The 20,938-nt window shown below is 46.9% G+C and overlaps 1 protein-coding gene and 1 pseudogene across 2 annotated transcripts; one reads left to right on the forward strand and one right to left on the reverse strand.

Annotated features, from left to right (window-relative positions):
- Positions 1–1,124: 1,124 nt before the first annotated feature.
- Positions 1,125–18,693, reverse strand: Trem1 (triggering receptor expressed on myeloid cells 1). Of its 2 annotated transcripts, XM_087565085.1 has the most exons (5): positions 18,616–18,693; positions 14,009–14,365; positions 9,689–9,860; positions 9,395–9,506; positions 3,309–3,695 (listed from the first exon to the last, which is right to left on the reverse strand). In XM_087565085.1, exons 1-4 carry the CDS (start codon positions 18,662–18,664, stop codon positions 9,443–9,445), a joined length of 642 nt encoding a protein of 213 aa, XP_087421211.1. In that variant the 5' UTR covers positions 18,665–18,693; the 3' UTR covers positions 3,309–3,695; positions 9,395–9,442. The 2 variants fall into 2 exon arrangements, with proteins under 2 accessions (NP_001100355.2, XP_087421211.1); NM_001106885.2 differs by lacking the exon at positions 9,395–9,506 and having other exon boundaries at positions 1,125–3,695.
- LOC148003612 (RNA-binding protein EWS pseudogene) lies at positions 10,864–12,661 on the forward strand (annotated as a pseudogene).
- Positions 18,694–20,938: the final 2,245 nt, after the last annotated feature.

A 20,938-nucleotide genomic window follows, 5' to 3' on the forward strand; every position in this document is an offset into this window, starting at 1 on the left:
TTCCTGACACAGCATCTCTCATTGGCTCGAACCTCACCAAGTGGGCTAGGCTGCCTATCTCTGACTCCTGAGGCCTGGATTGCGCATGTATACCACCAGGTGTTTTGCATGTGACTTCTGGGAATCAGGTCCTTGTGCTTCTGTGGCAAGCACTTTACTAACGGAGGCGTCTCCTCAGCCTTTGACTCATCTTTCGTCTCATTGTACCCATAGTTCTCAGTAGGGCCCTATGGCTGAATCACTCAGGAAGTCAGGCATGCATAGTCACATCTTGGTCCAACCCTCAGAGGCCCCGAATTCACAGGCCTGCAGAAGGACTGGGGAAATCTGAGTTTTAACAGGCAACCTCAGTGATTCTGACCAAGAATCCAACTAGACCAGTTACCTCAGGACACAGATACTGTGTGCCACTAGAACAGTCACCACAGCCACAGAATCTGAACTGGTTTTCTTCTATTTATTTTTCTCTTTGGGGTGGGGTTTCCCAACAAAGTCCAAACTGTCCTAGAATCCTCAAGTTCCTAGTCTCAGTCTCCCAAGTACTAGGATCACAGACATGTGCCATTGTTCCAGTTTTATTCTGATGCCTTGGGAAAGCACCCTGACCAAACAACAAAAAACAAACAAACAAACAAGGAAAACAGGTTATAGTCCATTATTGTCGAGAAGTCCTAGCAGGAACACAAGAAGCTAGTTACATCACATCCACGGTCAGGAGCAGAGGATAAACTGGATCCTTGGCATCTGCCTGCTTCTCATCAACGAGGTTTCCTTATTCTAAGACAGAGTGGGGACTCAGTGTATGACGTGGTACCACCCATATACACGGTGGGCCCTCCCACCTCAATTAACAGTCAAAGCCGATGCAGCACAGGCCTGCCCACAGGGGACAATTCTTCAATCAAGGCTCCCCTCCAGGGTGGTTTCTGGTCTACCACAAGTTGATAACCTAAGAGCTATGACAGCCGTCATACGTGTGTGTGTGTGTGTGTGTGTGTGTGTGTGTGTGTGTGTGTGTGTGTGTAAGTGTATGTCCCAGACCACCCAGGGGAGTGTGCCAGCGGAGGGACTAAGACTTGGATTTCAGGTAGAGAACGGATTCAGCGAGACAGACAGACACAAACTTGAGGTGTGCACTGCTGCAATAAGCTTTACTTCTTGGCGTATGTTTAAGCAGTTACAACAGGTACATCATAATTGGCAGTCATCCAGCTCTTATTCATTACCACACCAATGTCCCTTGCAAAGAGGAAAGCTAAACATACAGTCTAGGAAACAGTTCTCAGCTGCAAACAATAGTTTAAAAAAACTGCAGCTATACTGCCAGATTTGTGGGCACCAGGCATGCATCCATCGTTTATCTTTGTCATAATAAAGTTTAAACTCTATATTTATGGCCCCTCAGAATAATATGGAAACTTTTGTAACCATTTTATAATTTCTTTCACTTCTTGCTCAATGTTAGCTTCTCTTTTTCTTCTAGTTAACTCTTGATAAGTTTGTCCAACTTGTTGGAACTTGTCTATGATCTTCCTAGAAGAATCATTACTAATTTGAATCATGCGAAACAAAACTTTCCCAAAAGGGGGGAAAGGCTTTTCTGGAACAGCCATGTTGTTAGTAACTGTAATTAATTTCTCTCCTATTTGCTGGGAACTAATGGGTGCAGCAGTTGTATTCATTGCAGCCGTTGAGTTTATCAGGATCATGATGGTGTGAGATGTTTCCATCTCTGAACTTTCAGTTCCTGAGACATCTAAAGGTACATGACCATCTTCCCACACTGCTATATTCTTAAAATCAGATATTGTTGACAGGCTTAAAGTTGCTAAGATCACGAAGGCTAAAACACAGAAGGCACCTCCACTGCAAGCACAGACCCTAGTCATCATCTGTTTGTAGGGAGACTGCCAGGGACCTCCAGGAGGCCAAGCCATTCCAGGCACAGGCCTCTGTTCTGGATAGAAACGAAGCACAAGAGCTTCATGTCATACAGACTCTACTGGAGTGGGTGTGGCAAGTGTAAGTGTGTATGTGTGTGTGTAAGTGTGTGTGTAAGTGTGTGTGTGTAAGTGTGTAAGTGTGTATGTGCTTCTGCGTCTCTGTGTGTGTGTGTGCTGTTATCCTTGTTTTTGTTTTGTTCTTCTTGACACAGGGTCTCTCACTGACCAGAAGATGTTCTCTAACTGATCCCCAAGTCCCAGGGAACTGGCTGTTTCAGCTTCCCCAGGGCTGAGATAATAGGCAGGCTCACCCTAACCAGCTTCTTTTACATTGCTCTTATAGCTTGAACTCTGGTCTCCAGGCTTTCTCAAGAAGCATTTTACCCACTGGGCAATAAACCTCTACTCCGCTCTCCAGTCAGAAAGCAAACATAGCAACGTGAACAGCGTCTGTATCAGTACTTCAAATGTTGTCCCAGAGCACCACTGGAGATCACATGAGCTGGATGCTATGTGGTGATGTGTTTGCTCTTGGGAACCTTGGGATGAAGTTGGCTCCAGCCATTGCTGACATAGAATGAGCTCATGTAAGATCCTCCCCCCATGCCCCATGGGGCCACTTTGTCTGTAGAGCCCAAAGAGGTGGGAACAAGAAAGTGCTGATATGTCCCAGAGAAAGCACTGGAGTCATAGAGTACCTGGGAGGAGACTGAGAGGTGAAGGAAGGTGGGTGGGAGGCAGAGGCACACAGGGGGACAGCTTGGGTTGGGACCCTTGTCATGCTGGCCCCTGCCTCAGTCCAGGCAAAAAGGCATTCAGCTAGAGCAGAACCTGGCTCTCCATCCCCCTGCCTTTGGAGCCTCCACTTCCCTGTCTCTCCAAGGGAGCTCTCTACATTTCATTCTTGACAAGAGGTGATGGCCTCACTCCTGCGGCCTCACTCTGCTCACACACTCCTTGATGCTCATGGGATGCACTGAGGAGTCAATGATAAAATGAACACAGCATGTTGATGTGCTGTACTGATCCAAACCTACAGATGCCATCTGCTTCTCTAGGTGTTTCCCAGGAAACAGCAGTTTCCCAGTTTATCTTGATTCCTCTCTCCCAGTTGCATTATTGTCAAGGTGGGATCTTGTCTTCTTGATCCATGGTTGGGAGTGTTCCGAGGAGCACAGGTGAAGGCAGAAATCTGAGTGTCTGACTCCCAGAGCAGAAGGCCCCAGAGGTGGGAGAGCAGGCTGCTTCACGAGCAAGGGACCTGCCAAGGTGGCTAGAATTGTACGGTCCAGGGGAAGGACAAGGGATGGGGATAGCATGGAAACCTTAATCTTCATGACTGCCCCAAAAGGAGACAGGGAGAAGTACTTTGCTCTGTCTTTATTTCAGACAAACCCACCTATTAAGGGGGAAAGACCAGAGTGTTCTAGGAATTGGTTCCTCTTTCCTGAGGGTGCAGAACATGTTCCCTAAATGATGGATGAGATGAGGAGGGTGGGCAGGACCAGGTGGGGACATCCTGAGCCTTAGATGTCACCTATGATTACAGGCTCAATTCGTGTCACAGTTCCTCTATACCCCCCCCCATGTCAGCTCCTTCTGTGAGATAGACATGGCTGAAGGTCACTATTGTGTAGCTTCAAGATCTGTCATCCAAATGACCTCTTTGTGACAACGAATAAGACGAAGAAGATCAGAGTTTTGATGAGGAGCCCACAGACCACGGGAACAACAACATTGTATGTGGAGACACTGTGGAGAGAGGGGATTGAAGGTCAGTGCAATGGCCAGCCACATTGCAGAATCTACTGAATTTTTCCCACAGAATCATTCATCCTATGTCCTCCCTGCAGCTTCCCCGCAACCTCTAGCCCTGTGCAGTTTAGAGGGTCACTTCCTGGCATTACCAATTAGAAATGCATGCAGTGGAGAGCACAGAGCTCAGGTCCGGGAGATGCATGAAGGAGGAAGGGTTAACCCAGCATCTTGGCCTTCTCTGTGAAATGAGTGAGGTCCACATCTAGGGAACGTGATCTCTGTGGTCAGCCTTCAGACCCTCTTCTGGGGACAGTCACTGCACCTTAGCCTCATTTTCCCATTCATAAACCAGGAAGAACCCAACGTCACTGAAAAGCCCACTTTGGACTGTCATGAGTTTAGCAAAATGGTTCTCCAAGTTCCAGGTAGACAGCAATAGACGTAGAAAATAGACCCAGAGAGGAGAGTGAGCCCTGCTGACCCTGGGCAGATAGGGAAGCAGATGAGGACACACAGACTCTGCGTGATAGGACACAGAGACAAAAGGGACAGGTGACAATGAATCACAGGGAGGCCACATGGAGCATTAATGACATATACTTGTGGGGGTCTCTGCAAATCCATGGCCAGCAGAGTGTCCATCTGCGTGAGGCAAGAAGGACAACTGGATCCACAAATTCAGTAGCTGGTGTTAGTTGAAACTTCTACAGTCTGACCCTGAGCAGTTTATTTTAGGCAAACTTAACTACAGCACAATTTAGGAAAAAGAGGTTCCTGATTGTAATTAACTCAATCCTGTGTGTACAACAAAGCTTACATAACATGATGACACTGAAACTCTTTCCAAAGTACAAATGACATCTTCCATAAGATGAGTGAGAAACAGTGCTCAAGATAAGGATGTTGGCTGAATGACTGAGATAAACGTAACAGTTGTGGTGGGGAGGGGGCAGCCAGGCAGGTGTGACTTAACCACATGGGTAGGGTTGTGAGGAGAGAGGTGACCACTCCCAGGTCTCTGGCAGAAGGCAGGCTTTTCATCTCTTCCTTTGAAGAGACAGCAATGCATGTTTAGCACGACTGGTTCCCCAGTGCTTGCTTACATGTAAGCACAAGGCTGTCATACGCTCTACATATAACAACATACTGGCTAACAAAGCTAGAAATGGTTCATGCTCATAATCCCAGCATTGGTAAGCTGAGGCCAGAAGATCCCAAATCCACAGGAGGCAGCATGGGCAACAGGATGAGACCTTGTGTAAATAAATAAGTAGAACGGAATGGCTAGGTCAATGACCTGCTTACTAACTAAAGCTTAGTTTGTAACCCTGTAGTGCAGTTATACAGAGCAGTGTAAAGTCCTGCTGGTCTGAGCACACACTACAGCCCTGCTCCAACCATGGCTAGTGATTAGACATATAGAAATGTAGAAGTGTACATGTCTACGTGTAGAGATTAGATAGATCGATATGTAGATTAGATAGATGTATAGATACATAGTCTATAGTGTAAGGGGTGGTTGACTGGGCAGAAGAGGTGGGACATCTAGGTTCCTGCAGGCAGGCTAGGAGACACAAGAGAAGGAAAGAGATTCACCATGCTTCAGGGGGAGAGAGTGCCATCAGCCATGTGAGATCTCCAGTGGAGTGGCCATTGGCCAATTCCCCGAATGGGCCTGGGGTAGCAGGTGGGAGATTAGAAACACAGCTAAACTGAGGGCAGATTTAGGGTAGCAAGGAGTAAAGGGAGGGGCAGTCTCGCCGTGGCAGACTTAGAAGAGGCGAGTCACTGAGTCGTATGGCAGGTTAAAAGTGAGCAAGTGTGTGTGTGTGTGTGTGTGTGTGTGTGTGTGTGTGTGTGTGTAAACATGTCTTTCATCCATGGATCCAAGGAAACCAGGGGGGTGGCTGGTCATGTGATATGCCCTGAACGTAAAGGGAGGTAGTAGAAACTACATGATACAATATAGATATAAAGATATAGAAATGATTGATAGATGATGGTAGATACAGATAGATAGATAGATAGATAGATAGATAGATAGATAGATAGATAGATATGGCGGAGGTATCATGAGAAATCATTAGGAAATAGCATTGAGCTCAGTTAAAGAATAAATCAAAATAATAATCTTGGAAGAAGTTCATGTAGTCATGCAAATGCTGATAGACTGGGGTTACATGCCCCTCTGTGCTGACATCCTCTCCAGCCTCCTGCCTGTCTCCTACCAGGATGACAATATTCCTAAGGCCACTTGGTAAGGTCAGCAGTTGACAGAGCTGGAGCGGTAACCAGTGCAGGGTGGCTGGCTCCTGTCTCTCATCTTGTGGTCACCACAGTACCTTCCCTGGTGCCAGCCTCGGCCCCCAGAGGAACCTGCTGCTAGAAAGGCCCTGCTTCTGGCCTTGGCTAACTGCACTGCTTCCCAAGTCAAGGCTGCCAGGGTTCTCTTGTGTTTCCTGGAGCTGTGAGCTGTTGTCATGCACTGGGCTCCAGGGCACGTAGAACTTCACCTATCTCTTTCCCAGGCTTTGCACAGACTGTGGGGCCTCTGAGGTGATGGGACTCCATGTACCCATGCATCGCTTAGGGCTGCCCTCACCCAATGACTGGATGCAGGGGTATAAACACACCAGGCCTTCTGCCTCTGATAGAAGCAAGTTCAGGTGTTCACCAGACTCTGTTGTATGACCCACACTACGGCACACCTGGGAAGCTGGCCCTGTTTATGACCCTTTATTGATTTCCTTCCCTGCCCAGCCTCATTTCCCTAATGACTCTGCCAAGGACTACTTCCTAAACATTTTCATGAGGTTTACTTTCCCATGCCCTACCTATGAGGAAGTCCCTGCCACAGGAGGAGGGGGCTCCCTACAATGCCTGCCCATCAACAGGGCAGGGGCTCTGCTCTTCTGTCACCCAGGCAGAGAACTCATTGAATCCCAGAGTTCTCTGTACAGGCAGCTGGGATGGCTGCTGCTGTCCTGTCTGGACTCTGACTAACAATGATCAGAATTGGCGCATGATCCCACATTATATCTACACTGGATAAAGTTAGCGGGTGGAAGAGGTACAGTGGTAGTCAGAATGTGAGCAGGGCGCCTACCTCCTGTGCCTTGGAAAATAAAGGCAAGGAAGAAAAAGTAACTTCTGGGAAGATGGCTCAGTGGTTAAGAGCATATACTGCTCTTCCAGAGGGCCTGAGTTACATTTCCCAGTAGCCATATTGGGCAGCTCACAGCTTACTGTAACTCTAACCCCAAGGGATCAGATGCCTCTGCAGTCTATTCAAGCACCTGAACTCAGTTGTACAATTTACACACACACACTCACACACACACACACACACACACACACTCACACACACAGGCATGCACACACACCGACGCTTGCACACAGGCAGGTGCAATGAAAAGTTAATATTTTTAAAAGAAAAGAAAGATCAATGCTAACACTCACTAGATTGCAAATGTTATTTAGTCCATGAAGGCTGAATAAGTACCTACCCTGTGCCAGACACTTGACCTGGTACCAAGCAAACAATGCGAAGAGGGGAAACACTAGGCCTGCCTCCAAGCCTGGAACAGGAGTCTACACTCTCAGAGAAATGAGTACCCTGAACACACCACATCTAATTTGCTAGGAATATGTTTTTCTTGGTGCTGAAGATGGAAACAGATTCTTGTGCATCCTTAGCCCATTCTCTGAGCCAATGCTCAGCCATAGAGGAAATGTTTTAATAGACTAAACCCAAGATGGCCGCCCTGCAGTACCACCACCCCATTTCAACATTGGGGATTGTCTGCATAATCTTTTCTTAAATATTTTTGAGATTCTATTTATTCTTATTTATGTATAAATGTGCTTGCCTGATATGTTTATGCACTGTGTAGGTGAAATGTTTGCCCATGAGAGCCAGAAGAAGGTACAGGCACTGGGAATATAGGTGACATGATATACCATGTGGGAGCCCAGAATCAACCCAGGTTCTCTGTGAGAACAGCTGCTGCTCTTAACCACTGAGTCATCTCTCCAGCCCTGAAACTTCTGATGTTTACAAGAGAAGCTTGCACGTGCAATAGTGTGCAGAGTCGTGTAAGTGCTCAAAAATCTTCAGAGAAATTTTGTTGCGATAAAAGATTTTAAAAATCAGCCTGGCAGTGGTGGCAGAGGCGGGTGGATCTGTGAGTTCAAGGTCAGCCTGGTCTACAGAATGAGCTCCAGGACAGTCAAGGCTACACAGAAAAGTCCTGTCGGAAAAACTAACAACAGACGATTTTGAAATGAAAACAACTAAGAGTAAACAAATGACTCTAAGCTTTATGAGTCTTCTGATCGATGGTAATATGTGTGTTTATTGAAATTATGATTCTGAGGAGTAGGGAGTAATGTTTAAGGATTATGTGTTTAATTACTTGTTTGTTTGTCTTAGATAGACGCGCTTTATATACCTCTGGCTGTCCCAGAACTTACACTAGACTGGCCTCAAACTCACAGATATCCTCCTGGATCTTCTGTCCATGCCCTGTTCCCCAATCCCCATGTTCTGGGATTAAAGGCATGCGGGTACACTTGCACTGCTGAAGGACGATCTTAGCAGAGAAAATGATGTTATGTGTGTAATTAGAACAGGTACCAGGCTAAGGCATGTATGGATAAAGACACTCCATGTGGCTATGGGTGGGGTCAGATTGGATCAGCGGGAACAGTAAAGACTTTTTTCACTGTTGACACAACATTTAAATGAAAGCCTATTCCAAGGTATATCAACATCCATTAGTAACTACAAGAAGGGACATGCATGCCAAGGTGATCACTCTTAACTTGGCCTGCGGCTACAGTTTGGATTTGAGTTGGTCACATTAGTGACACTGTTAGGAGGTGACAGAGAGGTGAAAGGCTGGAATCAGTCAGAGGCCTAGGCCTGTGGGTCATCATCCATCCATCCATCTACTTCTGTTCTTGAGTCTATGGTCCATCATCCTGCCATTTAGTCACCGTGTACCCATAGGAACCCATGCACACAAATATTTATCCACGCACGTATTCAACCATCCACCCATTCACCATCCACCATGTATCCATCCCCAAAGGGATAAAGCAACCATGCCTGCTCTTCTTCCTCTTCATTTTTCTCAGTCTCATGACCATGGAGGGAATGGCTTTGTCATAAGCTGCCACCATGATATGCTGTCTCACCACAGATCTCAAAGCCATGCACTTAAAGCTCTAGAGCTCAGAGACAAAGAAAGCCCATCCTCTGTTAAATCTATTGTCTCAGGCATTCATACAAAGATGAAAAGGTGACAGACATAAACATGGGTTAAGAATCTCCTGGAAAATCTTATTTTAGCATATCCGGAAACCAGGGGTTCTGGCTAGTTTGATTGCTAGAACTGCAAACAGAAAAAAAAAAATGCAAACCATTTCCATAAACTTACAATCCTTCAGTCTATGGAGGTGTGCTCCTTCTGTCTATGGGAGGGTGCTCCCACTAGTATTAAAATCAAATAAAACAATACAGTCAAAGAGAATGAATGAGCGATACTAGTGATGCTTGCAGTACAATATCTGGGGAGGCCGTGGATAACCTGTTCTAGCTCTGGCCTTCTAGCATCCCAACAATATCCTTTGGTACTGTTAGGTCACAGGGATCCCTGGTTCGCCCAATGTTACATACACAGCTAGTGTACCTGACATGAGAATCTGTCCAGCTTCTGGGTTGGCAGGACTAACAGCGTTCACTGAAAATGCCCGTTTCCATCCGCCCACTCCTCTCGTGTGCTAGGAAACTCGGAGGGTGAGCTGGAGAAGACAGGAGCCACCTGCGCAGTCAGTCATCTCTGCCCTCTCTGGAAATTTGCACACAGACTGAGGTGCATCAAGTCTGATCCTGCTCCGCCCACCCCATATCCTCATTCCCACCTCCTCTCAACACAAGGATAAAGAAATAAAGGGTGTCCAAGCCAGGAGCCAAGAAAACCCACCTCGTAGGATCTGTCCCATTGTTGATGGTGACTCCAGGATCAGGAGAGGAAACAACAGCAGTGGACTTGGGTAGGGATCGGGTTGGAGTTGAGTGTTTTGTGGTAATGAGGACGGGAACCTCAGTCGGCTTTGTGGTAGGAATGATGTCAGGAACGGACACACCTGAAGAACCTGAAGGAAGACAAAAGAGATAGAGAAATGAATGGTGGATAGATATGGGTGGGTGGGTGGGTAGCTGAATAGGTGGATGGAAAGATGGAGGGATGGATGAAGGAACAGATGTATGTATATATGGATGTATGGATGGAGGGAGGGAGAGATGTATGGATTGATGGATGGACAGATGGACAGATCAGTAGGTGAAGAGAAATAGAGTAGAGGAGGTAAATAGAGTAGAGGATAAATATAGCCATTCAAGAAGCAAGGTTTTCTTTTGCTAAAATCCAAAGAAATAGTGTAAAGTTATCCTGAGTCAGAGGCAGGAAAAAGGAGGAAGGGTGGGAAGAGGCATGAGGAAAGATTTCTCGGGCCATTTGAATTGGGAATTCTCTCCCCTGTTGCTGCTCACTCTCCACCAGCCCCATCCTCTCCTGACACTGTTCCCGCTGCCTCTGGAAGTCACGTCACTCTCAGGCTGTCCTTTACTGGTATATTGCAACTGAGCCCCGTCTTGGGCTTGGCACAGACTCTCCTGGTTCTAGGGAGTGAGGCCTGTTCCTTTGCTCTCTGCCGTCCCTGACACATCCACTGTTACTCGCCGGGGATATAGAGCCCTGCAAGGCACGAGTTATTTCTCAGAGAATTCAGAAATTCACAGTGGGGACTTGTAAGTACGTTTGTCACTACTGAAGTGAGCCTAGAGGCTTGTTCCTCATAAGCAAGTGTCACTTCAGGTCTACTGAGGCAGGGTGTGCATTTGAAATAGGGTCTTCATGTGGTTTATCCCCACAGCAAGGCCTAAGATATAGAGTTTAGAAGCCCAAGGTAGGGCCACCAATGGCATCTTGGAAGGAGGAGGGTAGATTGCAAGAGGCTTCCTAAGAAGAGAGCACAACATCCATTGGTTGCAGTACCTACAGACTACCTGCAAGCCAGCAGAGCTACAGAAGCTCTAGCCCAGTCGACTCAAGAACATGCACACCACCCAGGCATATGGGCACACATTATGGGACCAATGGACACCCTACTGATATCAGCCTCAGGCCAGTCTGAGCCTGACACCCAGGCCCCAGACCACTGGCCTGTACAGGCTGCATATGTAACTTCTTTGGGACAGCCTCTAACTGCCCTCCAGACATATAGCTAACCTGTCCAGGGGTTTGACGCGTGCTTATGGCACTATGACCACCATTGTCACCACCACCATGATCTCCTATGCAGCTTAGTTGGCACACAGCACTCAGCTTGCTTACCCACCCTGTGGAGAGCAAACAGCAGCCACCATGTCTACAAGATCACAGGTAGTAAAAAGTCTGCCGGAACCAGTGAACTATAATCTAGCACAGAAGATTAGAACCAGCCCCGCCTAGGATATGGACGGAGTGTCCACAGTTAATCCCGGGTAATTGGAACAACCTCCTGCAGACAGTCACCCTACCATCCCACTCCACTGGGAGTCAGACTGACCCTAGACTTCCTTAGAAACCTTGGTGAAAAGACACAGGGAACACTTGTTCTGTGTCCTTGCCCAGGAGCAAACTTGGCAAGGTTTGATCTGAGGCTAGGGTCAAGGCCTTGAAGGACTTAAGGTTTTAGTTCCTGGCAAGCTGGGAGTCCCCATTGAAATGACTGGAGTTAGCAGTCCTACAGTTGATGAGCGCTTGGTCAAGGGCACACTTGAGACTTCCTGTGTTCCCTTTGTGCAACATTGCTTGATTAGATTCCCGCTGACTTTGCCTCATTGTATGACAGCTTTCTGCTAATGCTCTCCCATGTTTCCCACACAAACTGCCTAGAAGGTGCTGTACTGTATGTTTGAGACAAAGTCTCTCACACTGTATAGTTATGACTGTCCTAGAACTCACCTCATAGACCAGACTGGTCTTGAACTCAGAGATGCACCTGCCTCTGCCTCCTCAGTGCTGGGAATAATAGTGAAGGGCTACCATGCCCAACTGATACTCTACTTTTTAATCAACTGGCTTGGCATAAAACATAGCTTGAACAATGCCTTCTGAAGCCAACTTTCATATATATATATATATATATATAAATATATAATTTCTGATCCCCTGGTCCTCTCTTTGAGGTCATACTCCTACCAGCCATTTCTCTTCACAGCTGTTTAGTTATGATCTGAGCAGTTTCTCTCAGCAGAATACCTATGGGCAGCCAAGCAGCTATGAATAGCCGAGTAGCTATGGTCAACAAAGCAGCTATGGGCAGTAGTCTCTCTCTTGTTATCCCACTCAGACTGGGTCCTACAGCCACAAAATCAATATAATCAAAGAAGCAACATCTGTGGGTGGGTGGCAAAGCTAATTCCCAGAAGCCCATCCCAGTAGCATGGGTGTTTCTGGGCAGGAGTCTGGAGGGTTTCCTGGTTCAGGAGAGAGTTGGAGCATGAGTGACAGGGGAAGTGTGGGGATTTAATCCTACAATCAAATGTAGAGGAAGGCAGGGAGGAGAACATGGAGGAATGAACACTGGAGAGTGAGGTGGCTTCATTAAGCCTCGTGGATTCATGGATGAAGGGGCATACCTTGGTTTATATGGATCTCCCTATGAATCCTAATGAAGGCTCTTTCTGCCAACAGTGCAATTTCTGTCCACAGATGAAATGACAGTGTGACTCTGGAAGATCTAGCTGATTTCTTTAAGCATTGTAAGGTTGTTGGGATGAAAAAGAGAACTTGGCAACCCATTATGCACGTCTACTAGATACAGAAACAAGAAAACCTGAAAGGAATCCATGCTCTCCTAGGAAGATCTGCCAAGCTGCCAAGGTTGCCATGGAAAGGCTTGATGGGTGATTTTCAAACAAGAAAACTTAAGAGTCCCTCTGGCCTGAAAGAAACGTCCAACGAACAGCATGTAGCATACATAGTATGCTAAGCTATAAGGGCAGAGGGCTGCCACACCGGTCTGCAGAGAGCCCAGAGGATCCATAGGTCACATAGGAGGACATGAAGGAAACAGAGGGAGCTTCCCTCTAAGACTCTGAGGTTCCAGAGAGAACCCCCTCTGGAGGAGGGACTGTCCAGCACTAAGCAAGAGACTGGCAATGTCCCAACCTCAGCTGTAAAAACTAGAACCTTGCCTGGAGGATAGAGTGCAACCAGTAGTCTGAGCACATCCTCCCCAACCCTTCTCACCTCTGAATGGTGCTCATTGGGGAGGAAAATGTGGCCTTAAAAGCTCTGGCAGTCTTTGAGGGTCATCCAGAGATTGCTTCTTAGGCAGCCGTGGCCTGAACCAATGTGACTCACGTGAAGGAAAATAAGGCACCATGGGTTTTCCTGGAACTTTGATGGAACAGACTCTTTTTTTAACCAGAAAATGTTCTAAATGTATAGTTCCCTATTTATAGCATTGGCTGCAGTGTTGTTCTGATGAAACATTGAAACAATCTAAATGGTTAGTTAAAGAAGAAAGGTCTCCTAAGGACATGACTTCTAAATAGAGGTCTCAAAAGTAGAACTAAACTATCCCAAGTATACTGCCCATCTTTCCCCAGGGGAATCCATACACAGGAGCCCCTAATTACTGTCGGATCCAGTGCCTGCCAAGAGCCTTGAATAGCAGCAAGAAGAATCCAGAAGAAAACTGGGCTTCCAGGCATCAGGAAAACTGCCCCACATGGTGGGATCATCTTGTCCCCACCAAAGATATAAATAATGACACACAGGCTTTATAATATCTTAAAGCTTGGGCCTGCTAGCCAGGGCTGTCTCACAGCTACTCTATACTTGTCTTGACTAATCCTGGCACTTACCAGTGCCAGCTCTACCTCTCTACTCCACTGTGGTCCAACCATTTACCTCTGTGTCCCTGGAGAACCTTCTTACTTCATTTCTTCATTTCGTCATCCCTCCCTCTCTCCAAAAATTCCACACTCTACTTCCTGTCTAGCTATTGTCAGATCTTTATTATAGCCAATTGGATGCAATTCTAGACTCCCTTAGACAGGTGAGAAAGAGCTGGATTTTCACAAAGTAGAAAACCTGGTAATGGACCTTAGAAATGCCATACCAGAATCCTGCCAATATTCAGCTCTGTACAGAATTAACAATTTGGATATACAGAGACACACACACCTTTCCATTCATGTCTGGCCCACCTCCCTCTCCCCTCTCGCCACACACTTCCTGGGCACTCACCCTTGGTCACCACCAGGCGGACGGGATGGAAGAGCAGAACAGGGTCGTTCGGAGGATGGTAAATCACACAACGATATAATCCAGAGTCTGTCACTTGAAGGTCAGTCATTTGAACAAATAACATGGCCTCGGTAGGGTCATCTTTCAGGGTGTACTTCCCCACACGGACTTCACTGGATGTTGTAGAGGACCTCTCTGTGACCACCAGGGTCAAGGGTTCCTTCCCAGCTGATAGCCTCTGCCAAGCCTTCCTGCTTCTGGCATACTTCATGATGTTGAAGGGACAGTTCACTGTCAAGGTCTGGCCCTCAACTAGATCATACCTTTCTTCCTCTGGGACAATGGCAGCTTTGACTTCTATAAACAGAAAGAGAGAAACAGGTTCTGTAGGGAGTGACGGCTGTCCAAGCTCTCCACTAGGAAGGAATTTTTTGGTGTATGTTTTAGTACAAGAGCCAGTGATTTGCAGTCCATGGAAATCAAACTTGATAACTAACACTTTTGTGAGTATATGTTAATGTATGTGTGCATGTGTGCATGCCTGTCCTGCCCAGCGGCCAACCTCAGGTAATGCTCACACCTCAGAATACTGTCATTTAGCTGTCTCTTTTTTTCTCAAGGTCTCTCACTTTTTACATGGAACTAGATGATTCAGCTGGGCTGTCTGCTCAGTGAGTCCCAGGGATCCAGCTCTTTCTGCTGCCCTAGTGCCAGGATTATTAATGCGTCTGGCTTTACATGGCTTCTGCATATCAAACTCAAGTCCTCATGCTTGTGAGGCTGCACTTCACGGACTGTGTTATTTATTTCCCTAGCTCTAAATGACCCTTTAGAGACATGAAACTGTCTGACTGGAGACATGAGTGACCAGTGCATGATGGGAGGGAAAACCTGTGGAAAGGCACTTTCCAAGGTGAAGACTGGATACAAAGACATTCTCCAAGCACAGGGTGATGCTCAGGAAGTCTGTTGAGGCTCTGTCTAAGTCAGGATGAAGAGACCCTCAGTTCAGGAGACACCAAGGAAGTATCAAGAAAAAGAAGTAAAATCAGGCATCCCGGGCACGATGGATGGGAATTCTGCCTGTCTGGCATCTTGTCCTCCCTTCTTTGAGTGACAAAGCGCTCCTTTCTCAGGGTAGCCATCCCTCTATGGCTCAGCTGATGGACCTGCCCACTTTCCCAAGTTCACAAGTTTAACAAGTCAAAACAATCCTAAAACCTTGGCCATATAGACTGGTTTAGGATCAGCATGGGACTAGGATGAGCCAATCAGAACCTGTTCTGTTACTATTCAAAATCTTATGTACAGGCTGGTGGCCCACAGGGTGTGACAACTTCCCATTGCTATAGGAATCAGCTGCCTGAGAGTGAGACAGGCAGAGGAAAACTGGAGGGGGTGGGGGTGGACTGACAATTGAATTGTGGCCCTAGCTGTGTTTTCAAGCCAGCACTGCTGGATTCCCTGGTACCTAAGGCAATAAATCCCTCTTATTTTTGACAGAAATCACAGCCACGTTTTTTTTAAACTGGGCGTAAGATGTCCTCCCTTTGGATGATGTTGGGTGTCCCCCACTGGGTGTCAGATGTCCTCACTGGGTGTCAGGTGTCCCACATTGAGTGTCAGGTGTTGGAAAACAATTTCAGTTGTTATAAACTAGAATGTGAGTGTTTGGTTATCACTCTCCAACAAAGACACTGACAGAATGCCAGATCAGTAAGTTGGCCTTTCACTTCCCCAGACTTCTGCTGCTGTTCTTACAACTGCCACACATACATGCACATACACATGCACACACATGCACGCATGCACTTGCACACACTCACACATGCACATAAGCACATGCACACATACACACCCACATGCACGCAGACATATGCATGGACACACACACATGCACACACTCACACATGCACTCGAGCACAAGCACGCATGCACACATGCACATGTATGCACACATGCGCACATGCACATATGCACATGCATACACTCACATTTGTAAGTAAGCACATGTACACGTACACACAGACACATGCATGAACACACACACATTCACTCAAGCATATGCATATGCACACATGCACACATGCACACACCATGCACACATGCACCAACTCATGCAGCCATGCGCCACTCACACAGGCCAAGACTTACCACTTCAGTAGAGCCCTTGCCTGCCTACCCAGGATATCAGGCTCCAGAAGGCTCTGCCCTCATCTGGCCTTGGAAAGATTCACCTCAAGCACCCACGGACAGTTCTGTAGGTGAGCCTGGCTCAAAGGCCAATTAGATCTCTAAGGAAACCTTGTGAACAGGCTTCCTTGCACTCTCCACCCTCTCCGTGATGGTGCACGCCAGTAATCTCAGAACTCAGGAGACTGAAGTAGGCACATCAGGAAAAAGTTCAAGATAACCAATCTTCAGCTACATGATAAATTTGTGATCAACCTGGGTTACATGAGGTCCTGTCTCAGAAAAAAATAAATAAATAAAAGTAGCAGAGGGTGGCAGAACGTCTTCATATGCACAGACAGGCTTTGTTGAATCCATTTTGATTCTTTCATCACAGGATGTCTGAAGCACCCTTTGTGACAGACTTGTGGACTCCACCCTTGAGTTGTCATCACGGAAGCCCTGACTCATTGAAATGTTACAGAGGAAGACCCAGGGCTGGGGGCTGGGCCAGCCCTGATCTGCACATGTGAGAGCTCGGCATTCGCTGAAGAGCTGGGATCGCAGCCTCCATTAGGAGGCTTCTGTTCATACCTTTGACTACTAATCTAGCAGATTTGCTGGCCCAAGGTAACCCTGGGAAATATCTTTGAAACAACTTACATCTTTGGGATCTAATGGACTGTCCACATCTAAAGCACCATGGGGGAATAGAGGAAAAACATTTCAACATGAAATAATATTATTCAGATGGCCGGGCATAACGACACACACACACACCTTTAATTCAGCACTAGGGAGACAGAGGCAGAATGATCACTAGGTGAGTTTGAGACTAGCCTGATCCACATAGACAGTTCCAGGACAGCCAGGGATACATGGAGAGACTCTATCTCAAAGATACATATATGTTATTCAGATCATGACACTTTGGATTGATTGGCTGGATCTGATGGCCTAATAGTGCCCATCTGTAATCCAAATACACAAGAAGCTGAGGCAGGAGGACCACCAGGTCAAAGACAAGTTGGTTATAAAGTGAGACCCTAACAAAAAAAAATAGTGAGACCCTGTCCTACTCTGTCACTGTTCCCATGGAAGGATCTGTATGTCTGTGACATCAAAATGTACACAGAGTCTGGGGAACAGCTGCCTGGCCTATGGGAAGTCCTGGGTTCCATCCTCAGGACTGCAAACAAAACAAAACAAAACAAAACCGTTAAGAGCATTCGCTGCTCTTGCAGAGAACCAAGGTTTGGTTCTCAGCACCTACGTGACAGCTCACAACCACCTGTAACTCCAGTTCTGATGCCACCTTCTGGTCAACCCCCTCAGGTACCAGACATGTATGGGATACATACATATATATATATATATATATATATATATATATATATATATATATATATATACATGTATGCAAACACTCGTGCATATAAAATAAAGACTACTTTTTAAAAAGTAGAGCCAGAGAAAAGCAAGCATGGAGCACCTGCCTCTCTAAGTCGCTCCTTCCTTATATTTCTGCTCATCGGCCTCAGGGTCTGATTTTCTGAGCTCAGGCGGCCTGAAGTAGGCAGTATGTGGCCCTGTGTTTGATGGCCACGTGCTTTACAAAGGTGGCTCTCCACCTTCCTAGTGTTGCCACCTTTTAAGACATTAAGTTCTGGTGACCCCCAACTTAATAATAATATTATTATTTAATTGCTACTTTATAGCTGTAATTTTGCTACTGTTTTGAATTGTAAATTTCTATTTTGCAATGATCTTCTTAGGAGACACCTGTGAAAAGGTCATTCGACTCCCCCTTCATCACCACCTCCCACCCCACCCCTGTCACAGGGGTTGAGACCCACAGGTTGAGAACCCCTGCTTTAGTGCTTAGTGGGAGAGAGCTTCAGAGGGTTAGAGAGCCCCCTCCATTGGCCAAGTGCTTGCTGCACCTGCATAAGGACCTGAGTTTGATCTCTAGCACCCATGTAAAAAGTCTAGTACGGCAGTACATACTTCTGCTCCAGCAGCAGAAGGGAGACACAAGTGGGTCCTTGGGGTATACTAGCCAGCTGGCCTAATGAATAAGTTAACTCCAGGCTCAACAGAGAACTCAAGAGCAAGGTAGGTCCTAGTGTGGCAATGCACACTTTTAATGTCAGTCACCGGGACGAAAAAGCAGAGCAGTGGGGCTAGATAGAGGTCCAGCCTGGTCTACATAGCAAATTCCAGCCAAACAAGCTACATAATGAATTTTTATAAAAGGAGCTGGCACTCTGGAGGCCGAGGCAGGCAGATCCCTGAGTTCAGGACAGCCAGGACTATACAGAAAAACAACACACACACACACACACACACACACACACACACACACACACACACACACACGGCTTCTAAAGTTCTGGTCCAGAACGGCCACCTCCTCCCACTCCTGCCTGCCTTACCTGAGACAAAGAACACCAACAGGAGTCCCCAGAGCCCAGCCTTCCTCATCCTTCGAGCTCAGCCCTGACGGCTTCTCTGGGCTACTAGGACAGCTAGAAGACACCCTAATACCAGACTCTCTGGAAAGTTTCACAACAGGACGTGAGGCCATTCCTGGGAGGTACGGTGCTGTTACTGGCCACTCTGCCTGCTGATGTCAGTAGGGTAGTTCAAGGGACCAGTGCTCAAACCTCAGTTAAACTTCTTGGAACCTCAGTTTCCTGTTCTCTGAAAATTATTTTCTTTTCTACTGTAGTAATTTTGTGTGTGTCGGGGGGTGTATTCCCCCTCTGCCCATTTAGCTCCTGAATAATTGAGGGAGAGGCCTGCTAGATTTATTCAACAAGCTTTAAAACACTAGAACTGGGCAGATATTCATATATTTTTAACTCTCTATGCCACTTTGCTATTTCCCTGCCATGTGCCCCGAGTTACTTGCCACTTGGTTCAGCCTGGGCTGCTTCTGCCATAGCTGTCTGTCCTCGGGGTGAGCGTCTCTTGGCCACTTGATGCTCATGGTGCATCCTGCTTCACGGTGACCTCATTCCTCTCTCTTCTTTTCCCCTTGTGGTCCCTTACACACACACACACACACACACACACACACACACACACACACACACACTCCATTACCTCACAAACACATAGACACACACACACACACTCCATTACCTCACAAACACATAGACACACACACACACACACACACACACACTCCATCCCCTCCATGCACTCCATCACTCCATTCCCCCACAGACACACACACACACACACACACTCACACACACACATACACACACCACATCACACATCCTGCCTTCCTTTCTCCTCTGCCAAGTCATAGGTTCCAGCTTTTTATAAGCCAACCAGAGGTAATTGAGGAGCATTCAGACAGTACATCAGACATTACAATGCCATGTGCAGACTGTAACTTGATCTTAGCGTACATAGCACCTGAGACCAACCCCAACACTTACTTCTGTCCTGTTTTTTGACTGGCTGATTGGTTGGGTTTTTTGTTCCAGTTTTTTGTTTGTTTGTTTGTTTGTCTGTTTGTTTGTCTGTTTGTTTGTTTTTGCACAGTCTCACTCTGTAGCTCTGGCAGTTCTGGAAGTCACTCTGTAGGCCAGGGTACCATAGAATTCAGTGATCTGCCTGCCTCTGCTTCCCTAGTGCTGGGTTTAAAGGTGCCACTGAAGCAATTAACCTTTTCAGTCACACAAACAATAGTTTTGCTAGTTTTTATTCAGAGAAGGTTTTGCCATGTAGCTCAGGCTTGCCCATCCTCTGGGCTGAGGTAACAGGGACATGCAACACACTCGCTCTCAACCTCGGAAAATTTTGGTGAGAATAACTGTAGTCAGCTCCTGCACTGTCTCAGCATCCATCTCGAGCACAAGGGCAGCTTTCTCACTTCAGAGACAGGAATTTGCCACCTCTGACCAGGCTTCCAGCACTTCATGACATGCCACTCCTTCAATACGCTGAATTCAATTTCCTCTTCTGGCCACCCCTGTCAGGGCAACCAGATACAGCCTGCTTGGCTGACTCTACTGATAACTTCGAGTTAATTAATGGACACCAGAGAGACTGTGAGTCTCCTCCAGAGGTGGGGTGGGCACTCTACTACAATGTGTGACTGCACACTGTCCCCCAGTCTCGAAGCCTGCAGACTCACTTCCAGGAATGCTAATCATAGCCATCAATGCCTGGGTCATCCTTGCATGGTGGCCTCACACCAGCACCTATGGCACTTGCTAGAGTGGTCACCCCTTTGTAACTAAGTTTATTGATCTGTCATTCCTAATCTAAACCTTGGCTTTTTTTTCATCACCATTGCCATCACCGTCATCATCACCATCAACACCATCATCACCATCACCAACATCATCATCACCATCACCTACAGTGTCAGAGCAATAGTGATGATGGTGGTAGTGATCTCGGTGGTCGAGCAGTTGTCTGGCTTGTACAAAGCTCTTAATTCCATTCGTAGCCCTGAAACAAACACAGCAGTGGATGGTGCCCCTGACCCTTTAAAAGCAGATAAGGACACCCTGCCTGCAAAGGGAAATGACTGCCTGGCGGGGTGCGGTGGGGGAGGGGTGCAACAAACAGAGAAGTCAGTGCCAGGTTTTCAAGTAACAGTGAAGATCAAAATGTTCAGATCACAGTGCAGAGACTCCTGCATAGTGCAAGGCCGGCTAGTCATGTGGCTATTCAGAGAGCGAGGGAGGCAAAGACTTTAGTGAGAAATGCAACTCATCCTTCACCTAAGAAGGG

Source organism: Rattus norvegicus, chromosome 9 (genome assembly GCF_021556685.1).
Source record: "Rattus norvegicus strain SHRSP/BbbUtx chromosome 9, alternate assembly SHRSP_T2T, whole genome shotgun sequence".
NCBI classification, from domain to species: Eukaryota; Metazoa; Chordata; class Mammalia; order Rodentia; family Muridae; genus Rattus; species Rattus norvegicus.